Source organism: Balaenoptera physalus (genome assembly GCF_965194825.1).
Source record: "Balaenoptera physalus genome assembly, chromosome: 1".
In the NCBI taxonomy this organism is placed as follows: Eukaryota; Metazoa; Chordata; class Mammalia; order Artiodactyla; family Balaenopteridae; genus Balaenoptera; species Balaenoptera physalus.
The window spans coordinates 151,205,767-151,228,570 of record NC_138882.1 but is presented as its reverse complement, the minus strand read 5'-3'; the positions used below and the strand labels follow the sequence as shown (position 1 = coordinate 151,228,570).

Genomic DNA, 22,804 nt, shown 5'->3' with positions numbered 1-22,804 from the left:
AACAGAGAGTCTAGTATATGATAGGGCTCCAGGAAATGTTTGCCGAACAAATGAATAAATTAAAGAAAGATACTCTAGACTAGCACCGTCCAACTGAACTTTCTCTGGTGATGGAAATGTTCTATATTTGCTGCCCAATATTGTAGCCACTAGCCACATGGGTCTACTGAGCACTAAAATGTGGCTAGTAGACTCAGGGACTGAATTTTTGATTTTATTTAATTGTAATTAATTTAAATGTAAATCGCCATAAGTTCTTCCATAAGAACACTTACATCACAGGATAATTATAAGATGATCCATTTAAAAAAAAAAGAGATGATCCAATGTCTTGCCGTAGTCAAAAGATGATCACGGCAGGATATTGAAAATGAGGAGGAGGAGGGGGAAGCGAAGGAAGGTCCCCAACAGCCCCCAAGCCCCCACCTACCTGGCCAATATCACACAATGGGAATTTACTTGTCTCCATGACTCCTTAGCAAGTAGCTCTGCTGTATTCTGAGTACCCAACAGCCAGAGCCATTGAGAGAATGAAAGACTGGGATGAGTGAGAAGAAGGGAGGGGTGTGAGGCTGAGACAGGAGAGACTCTAAACATGTTGCAAAAGGAAAACTCTGGCCTTTTTTTATTGCCACAGGTAAGGAGAAAGGATATTCCCTCCAAGAGGAAGGCTTACGCAAGCAGGAAGTGGCAACAGGTGCAGGAAAAGGGCTGGCAAAGGTGTCCCCACCCCCGGGACTGGGTAACCTGTGCGGCTCCACAACCAGTGTCCTGCAGAGAGCTGCTCTACACACCCCTGTTCCCGCCCGCCCTCAGAGGCCCCGCAGTCAGCCCTTTCCCTGCCGACATCACTGATTCTCACGCTGGCCTCACAAGGGGAGCTAGCTAGTAAATATTTCCATTTTATAAGCTGGCAAACCAAGGCTCCGTGAGACTGGCTGAGGTCATGGGTCTCAGACTGTCTGGAGCTCAGGAGTCTGCTTAGGACAGCAAGCCAGGTGATGAGGTGGTGAAGCTGCACAGGTGAGGACTGGGGACCCGGCCGGGCTGGGAGGGAACCTGCACACACTTGCCCACTGTCCCCCAGCCCTCCTGACTGACAGCCCCATGCAGGCACGGGCTCTATCTGTTAGCCCACCACAGTGTCCCAGGGCCCAACCCAATACCTGGGACATAGCAGCCATTCAAAACACTGATGAACGAACCAAGCAACAACCAAACCCGGATGCAGCCCTTCCATTTTCAAGATACTTCCCCACACTTCATCCCATATGCTCCTGACAATTGGCCAGGCAGAGATCACTATCTGAGGCTCAGACATAGAGAGCCACTCTGGGTTCCTGTCCTGAAAATCTGCTTGGGGAACTCCCCAGGAAGCCACACCTGGACTGCAGAGGGACAGATTAATTCTGCTGGGATCCTGCATTCATTCTCTTCTCTGGTCCACACTCCTTCTGCAAGTCAGAGATGCAGTCATTACAGACGACCCTGCTCCATGGAGCTCACAGTCTCGTCAGGGAGGAAGCATCTATAATACCCAACTGTTCAACGGGAGAAAAGTGACAAAGGGCAGTGGAAGATGAAGGAGGGCAACGGTAATTCTGGCTGGAGGAGGCAGTTTCTCGACCGTGACGAATGGGGAAGATCGGACCCAAGGCAGCAGAGTTCAGAGGGCCTGGGGAAAGGCCCAGAGCAGTGGCAAGGTGTGAGAAAGGGCGGGGTCTTGGAGTCAGGCCTGCAGCTACCACCTACCAGCTCTAGAACCTTGGGCAAGTCATTTGGTCTCTCTGGGCCTCAGTATTTCTCATCTGTAAAATGGGGGTGATGATACTCACCTCACGAGGAGTGAATGGCTTCAGGGGATATCTGCTCACAGCAGGGCCCAACAAATGGAAGCCTCCACAGTGCTGCAGAGACCCGAAAGCACAGGGATGTGGGAGCAGAACAGGAACAGCATCATGAGTTTGGGAGGCAGAAGCAAGGTAATTCACCTGGATATTAGAGTCCGAAGGCAACTCCCAACCCAATAAACCAGGAACAGGGGGAGGGAGGTCTGTACCTCCTGACCCACCCCAGAAACAGCCCCCTCCTGCCAGACACCAGAGCCACCACAGGTTGAGTGAATGTCTTGGACTGACCCCAGGGCCAGGACCTGTCAGACAGTTGTGCTGAGGTAGCCCATGCCCACCTGGGCAAGGGACATAGACAGCTCCTAACCTTCCCCTAACCCTAAGTGAAGCCAAGGGGCTTCAGATCTGTGTCCTCCAGTGCTGGGGTTAGGACCTCAGTCTCTGAAACCCCAAAGTCCGTATTCTTCTAATTTCTCCAAAAAAAAAAGAAAGAACAAAACAAAACAAAACACCAGAGTAAGGGGATGGGACACCGCAGTGTAGAGGAGAAACAGCATCAGACCAAGTCAGGCTTGGGGACCTAGGCCCAGCTCTGCCACTCAGTAAGAGCAGTAACAGCAGCTTACCTGTGTTACATACCTACTGTGTGCCAGCCCCTGAGCTAGGTGCTCTACAGACGCCTCACCTTAAGCCCCTCATCAACTCTATGAGATAGGCATTATCTCCATTCTACAAATGAGAAAGATTGGGACTCAGAGTCCAATGAACTTGCCCAAGCAAGTTCCAGCAAATGGTATAATCAGGATCTGAACTCAGTTCTGACTCCAAAAGCCATGTGGCCACCTTTGCACAGTAACATGACCTCTCTGAACCTTAGTTTTCCCATCTGTTCATGGGGGATTGAATGAATAATAGTGATTTGGGCAGAGCTCTACAGTTCACAAAGCTCAAACCACAACAGTACCCAGAGAGCGGCCAGGAGGCCAACACAATCCCCCCGGGGTCTGTCTAAGCCTGTCCTGAAGTGGGGATCCAGGGTGTATACATCAATCTCCACCCCAGCAGGGTGACCAAGAGCTGGCTCCTCGCTCTCATTTCCAAGGTTCTTCTTCATCGTAGAGAAATCTGGGTCAGATGTGTTGCAACCACCAATACCTGCTCTTTAAACCATAAGATGAGACACACTTTAAAGCACCTGGGACTTTGCCTAGAAGGGGGGCAGGTGTGTGGCAAAGTGTGCCTACGATCCAGGCCAGTCACTCGGGACAGCCGTCAGGCCCCTAGCTCCTCCACCTGGCCCATGGCCTGGCAGCCACCAAGAAAGATCTGTGATCACTGAAGCCAACTCTTCCCAGAAAGGAGAGGAAAGGGAGGCCCAGACAGGTGAGAAGACTTGCCCAATGTCACCTAGAAAAGTAGGACAGACCTCGTTGTGAAGTGCCCCAAGACGATGTGGGAAGGAGAATAGGGCTGTGTCTGTACTTGAGAACTCCTTGTGCATTCACTGGAGTCTCACATGTGCTGAGACCTTACCATGTGATTAACCTTGTAGGAAAAACAAAGACATAAAACTCAGCTTCTCCTTTCTAGGCTACAAGCTCCTTGAGGGCAGAGATTGGGTTGGAGTCCATTCCCAACCTTCCTTGACACCCACCTTGAGCCAGGCCCTGTGCTGGGCACTGGGATGCAGGAATAATGAGACTCTGCCCCTGTCCTCAAGGACACATAAGTAAATGGAAAATCGCCACAGAGTATGACCTGTGTTACCGCAGAAGGAAGGATAAAGGTGTGGGTGCCAGAGCTCTAGCATAACCAGGCCAAGGGAGAAAGGGAAGGCTTCCAGGAAGAGGTGTCACCTGAGCTGGGTCTTAAAGAATAAGTAGGAGTCAGACTGGTGAAAAGGAAGGGAAGAAAGGCCCTTCTAAGAGATTCTGTTTACCAAACATTTACATGGTAGCAATAACAATAACAATAATAACCTCAACATTAATTGAGCATCTTACCATGTGCCAATCTCTGTATTTAAGCACTTATACATGTATTAACTCGTTTCATCCTCGTAACAGTCTTTTGAGACTGTTACTATTGTTATCCCCATTTTACAGGTAAGAATATTGAGGCCCAAAGAGCTTAATAACTTGCCCAAGATCCCGAAGTTTGTACCTGGAACCAGAGTTCAAACATAGTGGTTTGGTCCCACACCTACAGCCCCAACCAGCACACTATTTGCTTCTCAGATATGTACTTTGCCAGACCTGGTACTGGACGTAAGGCTACAAAGATGAATATTTGAATATGAACTATTTTATGTTCCAAAAATGATTTAAAGAGGCACAAAAATGAATAAAAAGAAGCTCAAAGTGTGTAAGGACAGAAGGACAAGAGAAAATTCCAGGTCTGAAGCTGCACAAGGAAAAGTCCGATGCTGGGACTTCCCTGGTAGCTCAGTGGTTAAGAATCCTCCTGTCAATGCAGGGGACACGGGTTCAAGCCCCGGTCCGGGAAGATCCCACATGCCGTGCAGCAACTAGGCCCGTGCTCCACAACAAGAGAAGCCACCGCAATAAGAAGCCCGCACACCGCGACTAAGAGTAGCCCCCACTCACCGCAACTAAAGAAAGCCCGCGCACAGCAACGAAGACCCAACGCAGCCAAAGATAAAAATAAATAAATAAATTTATAAGAAAAAGAAAAATCCGACGCTGCTGGAGGACAAGCAAAGCAGACATTAGGAAGAGGTGGAACTGGATTGGCGGGAAGGCCTTGAACACCAGACCAAGGGGCTCAGATTTCTTCTATCAGTCAACTGGTTGCGAATCTACATGCCAAGTTGTAATTTCAGGGGAGAGCTTGAAGGCAAAGACTGTCTATAGAACAAATCGATGTCTCTACAGATATGTGAGTGGTTGATAAAATACAAATCTATTTAAAAGAGCCCTTAAAACTAGTAACCTCCAGGTATTTTCTCCATCAACAGATAACTAAAAATATAACAGCTATCTGGACAGGGGATCGATTTTTGTCCTTGTATTTAGAAAACTTGGATACCCCTGCTGTCAGGGATGGGAAGTAACAAAAAGGTTTTAAGCAAGGAATTCTTTGGATTGAAGGATTTTTGCCCTCCACCTACCCCTATACCTCCACCTCTCCAGGCTGGAAATCAACCATCTGAAGTCCCAAAGATGAGCCGAGCCCGGCAAAAAGCTCCGATGCAGAGATATTCTCACAAAGAGAGCTACGTAAGTACAAATGACTGTTTGATCAATCATTTGGCCTCAGCGTGGGATTTGGTTAGAATTAAAGCCATCTGGTTGGGGGGGGGGGGGGGGTGGCTGGGGGAGGAGACAAGCAGGCGGGAAAATGACCCACCCCCTCCCCCAAAAAGCATTGTTAAAATGTAACGGGGAAAAACAGTAAAGTCTCTGCTGTTATTTCAGCCTAAGCCACTTAATACTTCAGCACATAAAGCAACTTATTTTATGACCTTTTCCCTTTAAAAAGTAAATCAGAAGACGCTGCCTTGAATTCAGATATCTCTGAAACACACTACTCATCCCTCCCAGTGAAATATCCTGTTTCATAAACCTTCTTCAAGATACTTGAAACTGCAGATCACTAAATGCCTAGCTTTAGGCATCTGACATTCCAGAGAATTAATATTTAAACTTATTATAGGAAAAAAGAATTGAGTTTGGTTGAAGCATGAAATATTTAATAGTGTCTCCAAATTAGAAACCCGATTTTGTTTCGCACTGGAAATGCCAACGTTATTACCTGGGCTTTGCACTCAAATAAGATAAAATGCACAGGCGGTCTTGAGATTAAACACACAATTACGGCTGTTTTCTCCAGAGAGAAGGGGAGCGAGACAGGTTTGCGGAGTGGAAGCTATTGAGTTTCATTTTTACGATACACTTAAAATTATATTATCATTCTCTGCCTTGGGGGTTGGACTTGAGAGGGCTGAAGCTACTTAACCACTGAAAACTGTGTCAAGATCGGTGAATCCACGGAGGCCTGTTCGTGGGCTCATGAAACCGTCTACATCTCAGAATGGGCCCGCTGCTGGGCGAAACCCGGGAATTTTCTCTACTCACTAGGACAAAAGTATTAAGTGGTTTGGGATAAAAATTAAGCTTCAATTGACACAGTGGATCCTGGCAGCCTCTGCCGGCACGTGTAATTTATTTACAGGGTTGGAAAGTCGGCAAAATACATCATCAACTCTTATACAAACTTCTATTAGGTATTAAATACCCAAGCCTCAGAGAAGTAATTCATATAGTCCACCAACGTTCCAAAATAAACCCAATCTCCAGGCCCTCCGGAGAGCTTAAAACAGCAAATGGGATCTGTATTTTTAAAGCTGGGTTTATAACACGCCCTGGTTTCTTGCTAAAGCCTTCTTTGCCATCAAACCTGTTATTTAAAAACAAAAGCAACAACATCTAAAAGAGTAATCTGGCTGCTAGAAAAGACACAAATAGGAAGAGACTGGGCCACAGTTCAAGCAGGCCATCCCTGATACCCCTTCATACTCTCCCTTTCAGACCCAGGGTCAACATCCAAAGGCAAAGAAGCTTTGGGCAATAAAGCCTCCTGCAATTTCCACTTCAGAAGAAGTATGATCCCTTGAGAATGTCCACACTCACATACATTCTCATGAATGCACACACCCCCATGCAAGACCACAGACACAACCCAGCCGTGGGACCTCTTCCTTCCATAGAGGGTCATTTGACTCATTCATCATTTGACACAAAAGACCCATTTCCCACAAACGCTCAAGTTCACTCTGATCCCTGGCCTGTTCTCCCCACAAGCCTTTCTTCATCCCACCAAGCGTTTAATAAGAAATAATTATTTAATAGATCTCAAGCCATCATGCCCAGTGAAGCATGCATTCTACACACGACGTGTGGTGCCATCATGAGGAATTCTCTTCAAACAGATGTCTTCAGAACCGGTGGAAGGGCGACTGCAGCCAGGGCTCGGGCAACGAAGCTCCCCAAACTGCATGACAGGCTCAAAGAGAGACCTGAAGCTGCAGTAACCGGCGGGATGCGTGTATGCGCTGCTTCTGAGAAGGGGCTGCTTCTAGAGGCCCTCCAGTCTCGGACTCCTTGCCTGAGGACCCCATGTCACAACCGGGAACCACTGTCCTTAAGCCACTTCTGCAGCAGAGCGGTGGGCAGAGTCCAATGGAGGCAGAGCCCCCCCTAAAATCACACCTCGGCCTGTTAGCTGAGACTCAGAAGTCTGCTCCGGGGACTGGTCATCCGGACCGGCCTGTGGCCTTCTGCTGCCTTCCCCCAGGGTTTGGGGCACACTCTGCAGCCACAGCGACTCCTTGCCACTACTTGGGTTTTAAGGGCTGTCCGTGAGAGCTCTGTGCTTTAGGGGGAAAGCACAGGCTTTGCAGTCAGACAGAGCTGGGTTCAAATTCCAGCCTCTACTACCTGCTACCTATACAGTGAGTCACTGTGAATTAAATCGTAAGCTCATTATTTGGACAAATCAATTAACCTTTCCAAGCCTCATTTCCCCCATCTGTAAATTTAGAATAATGCCTCCTTTCCTCATAGGGTTGTTGGGCTTTATTAAGTGCAATGACAGCTATAAACTGCTCGGCCTGGCAATGAATAGGTGCTCAGTAAAGATTAGTTGACCTCCCTCCCTCTTCCGGTTCCTTCTGTGCTCTACTTCAGGAGTCAAGAGTTCCAAGGAGAGATCAAATCTAGAACCTGACCTCTTTCCATACCCTAGATCCTTCCCAACTGCCCCAGCGAAGTTCATGTGGAATCCCGGAGCAACAGAGTAGGAAGAGACTATGGGTCATCCTATGGAATTGCTTCCCATTTTACAGATGGGGAAACCGAGACTCAAAGCCAAGGGCATGGCCCACATGCATTGAGGCTGTACAATGGCGCGTGTGTTTGCTCCAGACAGGCCCAACCATAACCACCAAAAAAATTCAGGCCATGCAGGAAATGCATTATTCAGTGAGCGGACTGAAGGGCTCCTCTCAGTGCATCTGACTCAAATGCTGACTTTAAAAACACAGCTCGTAATGCTAACACAATCCGCCTCAATCCACCGGAAACCTTCTGAAGGAATAACCCTTTGGAGTTTAGGGAAAGACGGGGAAAAGAAGAAAACAGATGCTTCAAGTGACTTTAAACTAAAAGACACTGGGTTAGGGTTGTATTTTCTCCACCCCACCCCACCCCAGGTCTCTGTTTTCTTTCAGTTTCTTATAAATAAGGCTTTAGGAGACCAAAGCAGCCACAAAACTTTTCCCCCCTCTTTTCTGCTTCCCTTAACTCAGTAACTCAGCTATCAGTCCCGGACTTTGCTTCTAACGCCAAAGCATTTTTTTTTTCATTGTAAACTATTAATTCAGGCAGCGGCTGTTGATAAACAAGAAGTCCGTTTTTAAACTGCTAGAATCATTAGCACAGGGAAGGCGAGCAGCACAAATATTTCAGGAGGTTGCTCTTTTTTCCTGGCCCTGGTATCGCAGCTGGGCTTTCTGCATGTTGCAGCTGAATTTTTCAAAGCCCAGGGTAGAGTTTGTTTCATTTCTTCTCCCCCTTGAACTGAATGTCTTTGTTTCTTTAAACACAAAAATAGACTACCCCCTACCAGAAGAAACAACTGTGTCTCCAGGTCTAAACTAATTGCAACTAAAATCTGTATTAGGAAAAAAAAATTAGCAAACCACACCCTGTAATTTAACTTTGAATGTAATCACAGATACAAGGTGAGGTTGTTGAAATACTACCATATCAGCTTCAAAACAAGGAATTGCTTTTCTAAGAAAATTGAGAGAAAGAAGGGAGATTATCCTCTCTATGCAAAAGTCACAGTTAGCGACAGTCACTGGTCAATTTACAAATAAAGTTGGTATTTATTTGTTTGTTGTTTTTTTTTCCCTATTCCTATCCAAAAAAGGGTTGAAAACCCCATTCCAAACTTTAGTTTCTCCCCTTTTCTAGGATGCTGGCCAAACTCCACAAAATAAAACCAAAGAAAATGATGATAATTATGCAACATTCAGAACAAAGAACATAAGAATATATTTTTTTAAATGATTCATTGTGCACTTATGCCTGTAATGGGATTTTAACACACTGTAAAAATAAGTGTGCTGGCTCACTTCACTTCTCATGCAACTGTAACGCAGGGAGATGAAGAACTCAAAGATGGGGTGAGGTTTTTGTTTTTTTTTTTCAGAAGGAGGAGAAGTGTGAAGGAAAACCACGGCGTATAACCACGGCGTATAAAGAAACGTGTATTTTCATCACAGATGGAGCAACACAGCCTATGGATATGATTCCGCAGCCAAGACAGTCCTGAGACCTCAGCCCAGCTGAGCACTTCAGGTAAACGACTCAGAAACAACTAAGCCTAAATTAAGTTACGATCTCATGTGCTGGTCCCCTTTCCATTTTGCACGCCAAGTCTTAGCAGCTTCTAAAGAGCTTAGGAGGCAGGAAGGGAAGAGGAATTCTAGCCACACAAGATTCTTAGGGAATCTTTGGGAATTATATTTCCGCTACATGTCTATAAAAGATTTGTCGGGTACATAATTCTTAAGAGTGTAGACGCAACATGTTCCTATCTTATTTGTGTACCCACACACATACATGTTTCTCTTTGTCTCACTGAGCCTGACATTTGGCCAGCAGGTTTTTCTCCCCCTTATTTGAAACCTCAAGCACTGAAAAAATTTGGATCTGATTATTTCCGGATCACAGGACCAGCACTTTAAAATGGATGAAATGCAAGCAAATTGCCCACTAGAGCCGGAGGGGGTAAATGCTTTCAAAATAACTCATACCTTTCTATTATGGATGTGCTGGCCCCTCAAAAGCCTCCCCAGAACATCACAGTGGCTTCTGATTCAGATGAAGAAACTCTACCAGGTAATGCCAACCAAAACTGTCATGTCTTACTTTCCACCACCAGCCCCTAATGCCCCTAATGCAATCTACAACTGCTTTCCTTTTTTGTTTTCATTTTTAAAGAAAAATATATATACTAACTTTTTTTTAAGTTACAAGATTAACTACTTTTTGGAATTTCCAGCCACGTTATGATGGCCTTTTACTAATGGCAGAGTCCACATTTGTCATGATCGTCAGCCTCCTTTTTATTGCTAGGACGTGTCTAGTCTCAGAGCACAATGAAAACGGCCCAGTGAGTCGCTGAGAATTAAATAGTGAGCTCATTATCTGGTTTGGTCTGAGAGCAGCAATTCTGGTCAAACAGAATCTTCTGGTAAACTACGAAGTTATCTAATGATGGCATAGATACTAGTTACCAACTTCCAAAGATTCGAGACAGAAGAAATACCAAAAGCAAAAATATTTTAAATTCTCTGGGAACATTCGGGAGGCCGTCATGAACACCCAGCTCTCGGCCCCCAACACACACACATAGAAGGTACAAGTTGTGGAACCAGAATCAAACTTTGGAACAGGAAGCCTTAGAAACTGCCACTTACTGTCTGTAGCCTTGAGCACATCCTTGAACCTTAATGTCTTCATCTATAAAATGGGAATCACAGTAATAAGAAGCCAGCGCTTCTACATCTGTCCCCTCGGAACAGCCCACAAGGTAGGCAGAGCTCAGCTGGCATGAGGGCAGATGAGGGAACGTGTGGGGGACACATGCTGAAAACTGTAAAGCACTGTGCACAGGGAGCGAGCATCATCGGGCCATCGCCACAAAGCTGACCGCCTCCATAAAGTCCAGATGTTTACTTTCTTTCCTTGTCAGGACTTCCAAAAGCAGAGTGTCGGGTATTTAATAATAAGAAAGAAAAAACGTAGCATCTGGTAATTTGGCCTTTTCAGCTGTTTGGAACCTGGATAAACAGGACTCTGTCATAAACAGATCGTGATTCTTATTGTAAATGATGACAATGTTAGTCCATGACGACGCACCATCCCCAGTGCCTCCTAACTCCAGATCTGGAAACGCAGAGGACCCCAACATTTACGGATAAGCTGCTGGATTCAAGAGCTCACTCCCTTCCTCGGCTTAGGGTCTGTCCGAAACGGAAGGCAGATCATTTGAAACCTGATTCCAAACCAAGCAATACTGTCTTCTCTCCGGTCACCAGGCAGCAGTGGCCACAAAAGACCTGCAGCTTGGCTCCTCTCAGCTTCCTCTGGCTAGGGCACCAGAGGTAAAGTCGTTAAAGTCAACATTTAAAAAATCAAACCTCTCTCCCTCCTCACCCTACCCTCTTTATCTCAAGTATCGCTGACCATAACACGGTGCCCTACATGAATTAATAAAAGTGACCCCTTTTTCCTTCTTAGTTTATAAAGTATTCTTACAACAACTGTTTCATTTTCCCTTGGGAGGAAGCATTATTACCTCTCGTGCAAATGGAAAACCAGAAGTTGAGAACGTTAGACACATTACAAGAGTAATCTCCAAAATAATCAGGCACTGAGGCAGCCCTTTCACACTCTATCACTAATGCTCTCTTCAGTCTATCCAAGTAAGTCTCACGGTAGATTTACAAATGAGGAAACTAAGACTCAGAGAGGGGAAATAACTTCCCCCGGTCCCACAGATCCTGGATGGCAGAGTCTTACAATTTCCAGCACGGTCAATAAATATTTTTCAGTTGGTATTCTTACCTGTCTGTTTCCAATAAGCCTGAGACTTGGAGCTAGACACCAAATATTCAAAGGGTTGCGATGTCTAGGGAATATTTGGGTGGGAATGGGGGCAGTAAGAGGTTTCCTTTACGGCATTTTCAAGAGGGCTGCCCAGCTCTGGTTTTGTGTCAGGCCACTGCCTGCCTTGACTATGGGAAAAAATTCGCATAGAGGGACAGAGGCCAGGTCGGAAACCTCTTCAAGCCCAGGTCCATAAGCAATGGGCTGGCCAGAAACCCCGCACCCAGTAGGCCTCAGTTTCCTCATCTTTTAAATGGGTGGGACAAATCCTACCCCACCAGCCTTGCTGGGGGCTATGAAGAAAACAGAAGCATCTTAAAAAAGTTTAATCAGTACAACCATCTTAAGGTACAAAGAAAGAGGTGCTTCCTCGCATTCTTTTATCCTCCTCTGCCCCTTTCAAATATAATCCTGATTTAAAGATCTCATGTTTTAGACATTGGGCGGGTGTGGATAAAAATAATTGGGATTTGGGGGAATGGAAGTCAGAAGGTGTACACAATGCATCCAGACAAAAGGTCTCTAACTATGGCTTGGAACAAAGGCTATGTTTGGGAGAGCTTAGGTCTGCAGAGAACTCGATCTTCAATTGACAGCTATTTTTTTAAACACAAAATGTTGCAGGAGGGTATCTATTCAAGGGAGGGTTGTGTAAGGAGGGGGCAAGCGAGGGAGCTCAGGGCAGCAAATATTACTCATGTCTTGCTGCACAGCCCTCTCTCTCCCTAGTAAAAGAGAACCTCGTGTGTATTCCAGTAATAATACGCTAAAGGCGTTTTTTTCTATATCTACCCTTTAAAAAATGACCTCTGTCTCTTGGAGAAGAGACTGACATTTAAAACAACGAGACAAGAAATAGTGCTCTCCTACAAGGTCAGGTGTTTTCATTAAAAAGAAAAAAAGTGTTTATATTTATTTCATTTTACCAGTCCTTGCATTGGGGAGTTGGGGTTTTTTTTGTTTTTTTTTTTTAACCTAAAAGGAGCTCTCATCTCTAAAAGCAAGCCACCCTACCTTTTCTAAGTTGCTGGGGCTCATTGATGCTAAAGTAGTGATGCTTACAGAGCCATAAAACACACTTTTTGTCTTTCCTTAAGAATCAGCTGGAAATAGAACCAAGAGGTCCCAAACACTGAAATAATGAAACCCCAAAGCTTTGGTTTCTCCCAGGGAAAAAAAGGTGGGGGCAGGGGGGAGGACACAGTGCCTCAACAATTTCCCCAATTTCTGGTTAATTATCTGTCAGCATGAAACTTATAAATAATGGCTCAATAATAATTAACTGTGATGAGAAGAACATGTTCATGAGAATCCAGCCTCATCGCTGACTTTGACCCATTAATTATACTGGAGCCTGCACCTTATACCCACCAGCCTCACTGGGTAGAGGAAGGGTATGGCAAACTAACTTTTGACCCAAAACTATGCTTCTGAAGCATCAAATACAGAACAGCCATTGTTAAAGTCAGGACTTGACTCAGGCTAGATTATAGATTCATAAAATTTTCCATCAGGAATCCAGAAATCATCTGGTATAATTAATTCCTTACTTGACAGATGGGGAAACTGAGGTCCCAACAGGCGAGGGGTCTTGCTGAAGGCTTCTGGTTTTTGTTATTGAGGGAGACTGGAATACTTCAAAGGATGCCTTTAGCAGCCTCAGAGATAGACATACTCGAGTTGCTACTCATCCTAATTTATAATAAGATTTTGACAAGTTTCACACAACTTTTATCAGAAACATACAGAAGCAAAATTATGTAATCTGAGCTGTCTATACACCCATCTCCCCCAATATAGGCTACTGAGTTTAAATTAGATGCTTCCTAAACAATCATCGTTTCAGAATGACAACGGAGTCCCAAACAACTTGAGAGAAACTGATGAACTCCGGAGAAGGTTCTACCAAGTTTTCTCCGGAGGATTCCTACAAAGGCCTGCGGTGGAAACGTCAGAGAGCCCAAATCTCTCCACACCCACGGCCAGGCACGTCGGCGGGGCCAGACTTACCCTTCCCGGCGGCAGAGGCCTTGGACGGACCATAGTCTCGGGGGCTCCGGGGCTCGAGGAGGTCGTGGGCGCGCGGTGGCGCGGGCAGCAAGTCACGCGGACCCCCATCCCCGCAGCCCCCGCTGCTCACCGTGACCCTGAAGGCCATGTGCGGGCCGAGGCCAGCGGGCCCCCGGCCGGGACCCGGAGCGCCGGGGGCCTCCTTCGGCCTCTTGTCTGAGTGCGCCTCGGCCACCTCGCAGTGCATGGCGCCGGGGCGGGGCGCACCGCTGGAGGTCGCGCCGGGCTCCTGCGGAGGGGAGAAAGCACAGGCGCGTTAGAATGAGCGGAGCGGTCCCCTTCTCGTCCGGAGGCCGAGGTTTGGGCAGGTCACCATCCCTCCGTTTATTCCTCCTTTTTGAAACGGGTTCGCGCCACCACACTCACCCTAACGTGACACTCACCCTAACGTGACACTCACCCTAACCTACCTGATCCGCGTAAAAGCCCCTTCCAGGGCGCAGGAGCGGCTGGCCGTCCTTCCCTGGCTTGTGGAGGGCCCGGCCACCCAATACGCCCCCACCAAGCCCTCTTTGGACGAATGGGGAAACTGAGGCCTGGAAAAGGGACAGCGCCTGTGCGCGTCACCCAGTGAGATACAGAGCGGGAGGCAACCAGAGATTCCCGGAGCAGGGCTCTGGAGAAGCCGCGGAGACTGCTCGGGGTGGGTCACCCGCTGCACTCCTCGCCTCGTGGGCGCTCTGGGAGCCGGCTGCGCGCAGGGACCACGGACTGAGCACCCACGGGCCGGGGGACAGACCCTCTGAGATCCCACCACCACCACCCAAGCTGCGAAAATGGGAGTCGGAGGATGGGCGCTCACTCCCGCGACGCGAACCCATCACACGCACCGAGACACGCACACTCCCACGCGCAGCTGAGAAAACGAACCTATCGCGCGTGCAAACCTGCACAAAGTCGGTAGCCCATGCACGCCCGCTCCCACACACACCAAACACCCCGCAAATGCACACTCGGGGACACGACGTGCCATACACACTACCCTCATTCACCCGCTCAGACTCTCAGCAACACTAGCAGCCGCACAGTCTCACACTCCCCGCGCGCGCGCGCTGCGTGCCCCTCCACAGAGCCTTGGGCCTTCCATCGTCCCTCCTGGAAAAGGGCCCCGGGCCCCCAAACTCTCCTTTCCCCTCGCGCTCCCCGCGCCATCCCAAAGCTCCCCAATTCCACCTTCCCTGGGACGCCAGCCTCGGATGTCTGGCCGGACGCCCGCCCGCTTCCCGGGCCGCGGGCCGCGCCCCCTCTCACCTCGACCCGCTCACCTCGCGGCGGCCGCAGCAGCTTGCTCCCGGGGCGCGAGGCTAGGCGCGCCTCCACTGGCGCCGCAGCCCCAGCAGCAGCAGAGTCCAGCGGGGCGGCACCCCGGGGCGGGGGCGGGACCGCGGCCTGCCTGACAGCCTCTACAGCCACTGGCTCGCTGCGGCCGCCCCGCCAAGGCCAATCGCGGCGCGAGGGCGGAGCCTCCGTCCTCGGGCCCGGGCCAGCCGGGCACAAGGCTGGGCGGAGGGTTTGACAGGCGGCGGCCGGCGGCGCCCGGTGCTGCGCGGCCCCCCTCCTCCGGCTGCCGATGAGGGCAGGCCCGCGGGGCGGCGCCGCGGGCTGCAGGGCCTGGGCTCTGTCGTCGGGGCTGGGCTGGCCAGGGCGGCGGAACGCCTTGGGTATCAGGAAAGCCGGGCTCAACCTGGCTCTTCTCCGCCTTTCCCAGTGGCTGAGACAAGACCCTTCTTGCCCTGTCCAGCATCAGTTTTCTCCTGGTCAAATGGGAACGGCCAACCCTGCTACCGCGGAGACAATGGATGTGAAAGTGCTTTCAAAGTTTTCCTGCAGAATCCAACCCCTCACTCCAGAGCTCCCACAGCTTTCACAGCGGGTCAGCAGCGAGGTTAGGACCGAACCCACGGCTCTCAGACCACTTGTCTTAAGTTTTTGTTTCTGTGGTGTTTTTCACCAAAAAGGAACCAGACTAGAGGGTCTCATTCCGAAGTTAAACAAAAATAGATACCCGGATCCCAACTAGAAAACAGCCCAAGTGAATCTGTGAATCTGTCTGGGAGCAGGGTCCCAGCACCTCGAATTTTAGCGAGCCCCCAGGAGGTGCTTACAGCCCTGGGGGTTGAGACCCACTCCTCTAAGTTCCTCCAGGACCTGCAACCTGGTTCCCGTGCATTCTGGCTCCCCTCACAGACAGCAGTGTCCCAGCGAGTCCTGCCCAATGTGTACAAAGAACACTGGACCAAGAACAAGACCTCAGGGTGACTGGAAGCGGTAGCTCAGTTCCCTTTTCTGAGCCTCAGTTTCCTCCTGTGTAAAATGGGGTTATTCACCCAGGCCAGGTCTATTTGCCAAGACTACTGGAGTTTCCACCCAAGTCCTTGAGACGGTCTCTGCATTTCATGTCGGCCTGCCCTGCTCCGCACTGTTTACTTGTGATCTGGGCCCACTCCAAAGACCCTGCCTGGCTCCGCACTCTTTGAAGAGAGGGGTCTGGTCTCTTTGGCCTTGGTCTCAAATTGAAAAATGTATATGGAGCCCCTCCCTACTACTCAACAGGTCAGGCCTCACAACATAGGAGTCCACACGGAGTAAGAGACCTCAAGCAGCATCCCCGGATTCTTGGAAAACCAGGATTTCAGACTCACAGAATCCTAAAATCTGATTTCCTATCATTGGTTAAATATAGCATCTTACAATTAGAGAGCAATAAAGGTAGGAAGGACCTTGGAGATTTCGTTAGACCCACCCCCACGTTCAGAGGAGAGAGGATGTGACCTGCCCACAACAATATGGTGGGGTGAGGCAGAGCTGGCACTGGAATCCAGGCTTCCTGACTCCTAGTCCAGCACTCTTCCTCTCTACCAGCCATGATGCCTCTAATAGGTACAGGATGTCAGCCAATCCCACCCATTGCACACAGGCCAAGGGCCATGGGCTACATAAGACAGCACAAAGGTCTTGCCTCTACCCGAGGATCTGGAGTTGGGGATTACTGCTACTTATATGGCAGGAGGGGAAGGGATGGAAGGAGTAAGAGTAGCTCACGAACGCCTCCAACGCACCACCAGGTGCTCCTCCCCCACCCCCTCACTCTTCTGAAGCTCTAGGGCTGGTTCTGGCACAAATAAGCCTTGCGGCTTTAGGTAAATCAGGACCTCATTCTGCACCTAAGTTTCCCCCTCAAAAAGCAAGAGGACTGGGAGATCACTGACCTTTCCAGTTCTGCTCTTTGGTGAGGCCAGGAACCAAGTCCTCTGCCTTCCCCCCCCACCACACGTACACACACATACCCACACACACAGCACTGCACACTTAGTCAGAACTCAGGAAACATTTGCTGAAGAAGTCACTTAATGAACTGGAACTGCAGGCAAAGATTCTCCAAATTTCCAAGTTGCAGCAACAGCTCATTTAGTTATTCTTTGCTGAGCACCTACCCTGATGCAAGTCCCATGCCTGAGCTAGGGACGTGGAGATCCTGCCTTTCCCTCAGAGAATTCACAGCTCCACCCTACCAGGACGGATGGGTTTGTGAAGCCTGGCAAATCAATGAGAAAGTTAATCTACTCAATAGAACAGACCTCTTAAACGTGGTATGTGGCAGGACCTCTTTGCGGATATACAGAATCCAGTGGGTATATACATTTTTTTTTCCTAGAAGGAAACACAAGAAGTGTTAACAGTGGTTAAGGGAATGGAGGACTGGGAGGAAGCCTGTACTTTTCATTTTACATTTCTCTGAACTGTTTGTATTTTCTAGCAATATATATTTTCCTCTCTCCCTTTCAACAAGGGTTATTTAAGAGTAGTAGGATTACAGACTGTAATTTTTTTCTTTATACTTTTAGTATGAAAATAAAATTCATTAATATTTTAATTGTCAAGAACAAAACAAAGCAAAACAAATAAAATCCACTTCTCCCTTTAGCAAGCCAGGCAATAATGTGTGCTTTTTTACACTAACCAATGTGCCTGCTCAACACAGTCTGTCTTGTTTTGGGGTTTTTTTTTGTTTTTATTTTTGCCCTCTGGTCCCACATATGGTCTGTCTACTAGGTAACTCCATCTGTATCCATCTGCCAAAACAAACATCATTATTTCTTCTCTGACTTTTTGTTCCTCCTCCTCTCCCATACTCCCGTATCTGATCTGCCATGAATACACCTAACAGTCCTCCTCCTCTCCATCTTCACTCCTCACTGCTACATCTCTTCCCAACTCTTCTTCCTGCCTCCAGCTTCATCTTCTTCCCAATCATTCATTTTCCATACTGGTCTCCCTATAAATCTCTAAAATATAGATCTGACCATGTCACTTCCCTGTTTAAGCCTCATTAACAACTTCCAATGGCCATCTAAATAAAGTCAAACCATTTTCTCACTGCACCTCTTAGCTCTATCCTATGTTCCAAGTACCTCAGAATATTTTTCATCTCCTAGAACCTGGAACATATATTCATGCCTTCATAGCTTTGTATATGATGTTTCCTATGCTAACACTTTCCTTTTGGTTCACTCCTTCCTAAGAATCATTTAATACCCAGCTCAAGCATCACTTTTTCCCAGAAGACTTCCCTGAATCCTCTGGCTAGAATTATTTTCTTCCTGCATATTCTCACAGCAATCTCTGCTTCATTCTATCTCAGAACTTGTTACACTGCTTTATAATGACCTATCTGTCTCTCCCTCTAGACTGAGAGCTCTCTGAGAGCAGGAGGACCTTTTGCCTTTGTACCTCCAGAGCCTAGAAATGATTCAGGCACAAAGTCAGCACTAGGTAATTGTTTATTGAATGTCGATTGAATTATTAAAGAATGACCACTACTTCCTTTGCTTGCCTGAATTTCTGGCTAAGTGCTTCTTCATCCTATTGTGACCTCCCCCCTCACCACCTTTATAAACATATACTCAGAAAAAATAGACATTTCTATGTCTAGGGTCTCCTGTGTCCTGGAGACATGAGGAAGGAGAAGGAATAGAGGTGATAGATGTTACGCTGCTTATCCTGCCTCTATTTCTTGCAGCAAGGGAAGAATTAACATTCACTGGGGAAACTACTATGTGCCGGGTACTATGGCTGATAGTCTCCATATGTAATCTCATTTAATTCTGACAACTCTGAGAAAAAGAGGATATCTTTCCTATCTTATAGATGAAAAAAATAAAAGCTCAAAATTGATTTGCCAAAGTTCTCATAGTCAAAAGTGTCTCCTCCCATACATCTATGGCCAACTGATCTTTGATATGAGTGCCAAGATCGCTCATTGAGGAAAGAATAATCTTTTCAACAAACGGTGCTAGGACAACTGGATATCTACATGCAAAAGAACGAAGTTGGATCCCTATCTCAAACCATATACAAAAAGTGACTCAAAATGGATCAACATCCTAAATATAAGAGCTAAAACCATAAAACACTTAGAAGAAAACATAGGGGAAATCTATGTGACCTTGGATTTGGCAATGGATTCTTAGATGTGACACCAAAAACACAAGCACAAAAGAAAAAAATAGATAAATTGACTTCATCAAAATTAAAAACCTTTGTGCATCAAAGAACATTATGAAGATAGTGAAAAAACAACTTAGAGAATGGGAGAAAAATATTTGCAAATCATGCAACTGATAAGAGTCTAGTATCCAGAATATATAAAGAACTCTTACAACTCAACAACAAAAACAACCCAATCAAAAAAATGAGCAAAAGACATAGAGAATGGACTTGAGGACACGGGGAGGGGGGAAGGGTAAGCTGGGATAAAGTGAGAGAGTAGCACTGACATATATACACTACCAAATGTAAAACAGATAGCTAGTGGGAAGCAGCTGCACAGCACAGGGATGTCAGCTCGGTGCTTTGTGACCACCTAGAGGGGTGGGATAGGGAGGGTGGGAGGGAGGCGCAAGAGAGAGGGGATATGGAGATATATGTATACATATAGCTGATTCACTTTGTCATACAGCAGAAACTAACACAACATTGTAAAGCAATTATACTCCAATAAAGATGTTAAAAAAAAAATGGGCAAAGGACTTGAATAGACATCTCTCCAAAGAAGATACACAAATGGCCAATAAGTATGTACATGAAAAGATGTTCAACATTATTAGTAATTAGGGAAATGCAAATCAAAACCACAATGAGATATCACTTCACACCTATTAGGATGGCTATAATTTTAAAAATTAAAAATCAAAAGAACAGGGACTTCCCTGGTGGCACAGTGGTTAAGAATCCACCTGCCAATGCAGGGGACACGGGTTCAAGCCCTGGTTGGGGAAGATCCCACATGCCGCAGGACAACTAAGCCCATGTGCCACAACTACTGAGCCTACACTCTAGAGCCCAGGAACCACAACTAATGAGGCTGCGTGCCACAACTACTGAAGCCCATGCTCCTAGAGACCGTGCTCCACAACAAGAGAAGCCACTGCAATGAGAAGCCCGTGCACCACAACAAAGAGTAGCCCCCGCTTGCCGCAACTAGAGAAAGTCCACGCGCAGCAACAAAGACCCAACACAACCATAAATAAATAAATAAATAAATTTATTTATTTATTTTTAAAAATCGAAAGAACAGAAAATAACAAATATTGGCAAGGATGTGGAGAAAGTTGAGCCCTCATACATTGCTGGTGGGGATGTAAAATCGTTTAGCCACAACTGGAAAACAGTTTGACAATTCCTCAAAAAGTTAAACATGGAATTACCATATGACCCAGCAATTCTACATGTAGGTATATGCCCAAAAGAACATTGTTGCGAAAACAATCCAAATGTTCATCAAAGAATGAATGGATGAATGGATAAACAAATTGTGAAAAAATATATGTAAAGGAATAAAGTACTGACACATGCTACAACATGGATAAACCTCAAAAACATTACGCTAAGTGAAAGAAGCCAGACACAAAAGGCCATGCATTGTATGAGTCCACTTATATGAAATATCCAGAATAGGTAAATTCATAGGAGATAGAAAGCAGATTAGTGGTTGACAGGGGCTTGGGGGAGGGACCAATAGGAAGTATCTGCTTAATGGGTATAGGTTTCCTTTTGAGATAATGAAAAAATGCTGGCACTAGGTAGAGGTGGTGGTTACACAACATTGTGAATGTACTAAATGACACTGAATTGTTCACTTTTAAATGGCTACTTTTATGTTATATGAATTTCACTGCAATAAAAAATTTTAATTCAATTAAAATTTAAAAGATTATCTACCTGAGTCCAAAGCCTGGACTTTTCACTGCATTTCAGGGCTCTCTCACTGGGGGCAGTCCATAGAAGAGCTTCTATAATGGTTGTGGCTCTGGCGCTATCAAGCTGAGGGACACGAGCAAGTCACCATCCCTGGTTCCTCGATACTACACCTGTCAAATAAAGCTGATAGTGCCTGACCCACCAGGCTACTGTGGAGACTCAATGAGAAGGTGGAAAAAGGTAAAATCAATTGGAAAATGAGAGGTAATGATGATGATTAATGAAATACCCAACTTACTTCTCCTACCATTTCTAGAATTCATCTTATAAGTTGAAGATGCTCTTTTAAAAAACAAATCAGGGACTTCCCTGGTGGTGCAGTGGTTGAGAACCCGCCTGCCGGTGCAGGGGACACAGGTTTGATCCCTGGTCCAGGAAGATCCCGTCTGCCACGGAGCCACTAAACCTTTGCATCACAACTACAGAGCCTGAGCTCTAGAGCCCACGAGCCACAACTACTGAGCCTGAGTGCCACGACTACTGAGTCCACATGCTACAACTACTGAAGCCCATGTGCCGAGAGCCTGTGCTCCACAGCAAGAGAAGCCACTGCAATGAGAAGCCCATGCACAGCAATGAAGACCCAACGCAGCCAAAAAATTTTTTTTAGTTTTTTACTTAAAAAATAAAATAAATAAAAACCAGATCAAACAAACAAACAAAAACCTGGAGAATCCCAATATGGAACACAGTCACAAGAAGCCAAAGATGATGTTTTATATGTAAACTCATATATGACTAGAGAATAAGAAACAATTTAGGAATAGAAAGAAACTTTCTTAACTAGATAAGGGCAGCAACAAAAACAAAACAAAACCTACAGCTAACATCACACACTTACACTACACTTAGTGGTAGAGACTGAATGCTTTCCCCCTGAGATCCAGAACATGGTAAGGATATCTACCTTCACTATTCCTATTCGACATCATACTGGAAGTCCTAGCAAGTGCAGTAAGGCAAGAAAATAAATAAATAAAAAGGCATACAGCAGAAAACTATAAGACACTGATGAAAGAAATTAAAGATGATAAAAACAGATGGAGAGATATACCATGCTCTTGGACTGGAAGAATCAACATTACGAAAATGACTCTACTACCCAAAGCAATCTACAGATTCAATGCAATCCCTATCAAATTACCAATGGCATTTTTTACAGAACTAGAAAAAGAAATTTCACACTTTGTATGGAAACACAAAAGACACTGAATAGCCAAAGCAATCTTGAGAAAGAAAAACGGAGCTGAAGGAATCAGGCTCCTGGAATTCAGACTATACTACAAAGCTACAGTAGTCAAGACAGCATGGTACAGGCACAAAAACAGAAATATAGATCAATGGAACAAGATAGAAAGCCCAGAGATAAACCCACGCACATATGGTCACCTTATCTTTGATAAAGGATGCAGGAATATACGATGGAGAAAAGACAGTCTCTTCAATAAGTGGTGCTGGGAAAACTGGACAGCTACAGGTAAAAGAATGAAATTAGAACACTCCCTAACACCAAACACAAAAATAAACTCAAAATGGATTAAAGACCTAAATGTAAGGCCAGACACTATAAAACTCTTAGAGGAAAACATAGGCAGAACATTCTATGACATAAATCACAGCAAGATCCTTTTTGACGCACCTCGTAGAGTAAGAGAAATAAAAACAAAAATAAACAAATGGAACCTAATGAAACTTAAAAGCTTTTGTACAGCAGAGGAACCATAAACAAGACAAAAAGACAACCCTCAGAATGGGAGAAAATATTTGCAAACAAAGTAACTGACAAAGGATTAATCTCCAAAATATGCAAGCAGCTCATGCAGCTCAATATCAAAAACACAAACAACCCAATCCAAAAATGGGCAGAAGACCTAAATAAATGTTTCTCCAAAGAACATATACAGATTGTCAACAAACACATGA

At 46.2% G+C, this 22,804-nt stretch overlaps 1 protein-coding gene across 5 annotated transcripts in view; it reads right to left on the bottom strand.

The window, feature by feature from the left end:
- The window catches only part of GLIS1 (GLIS family zinc finger 1), a 225,245-nt gene extending 210,279 nt beyond the window's left edge, over positions 1–14,966 (bottom strand). For 3 of the 5 annotated variants that reach the window (XM_082429442.1, XM_082429440.1, XM_082429443.1), the window contains exons 1-2: positions 14,887–14,966; positions 13,562–13,850 (exon numbers count right to left, since the gene is read on the bottom strand). In XM_082429442.1, the coding sequence (XP_082285568.1) occupies positions 13,562–13,808 (247 nt within the window). In that variant the 5' untranslated portion in view covers positions 13,809–13,850; positions 14,887–14,966. Of the gene's footprint in view, positions 1–13,561; positions 13,851–14,872 lie in introns of all 5 variants that reach the window. The other 2 variants (XM_082429441.1, XM_082429445.1) reach the window with 1 other exon arrangement.
- Between the last annotated feature and the right edge of the window lie 7,838 nt (positions 14,967–22,804).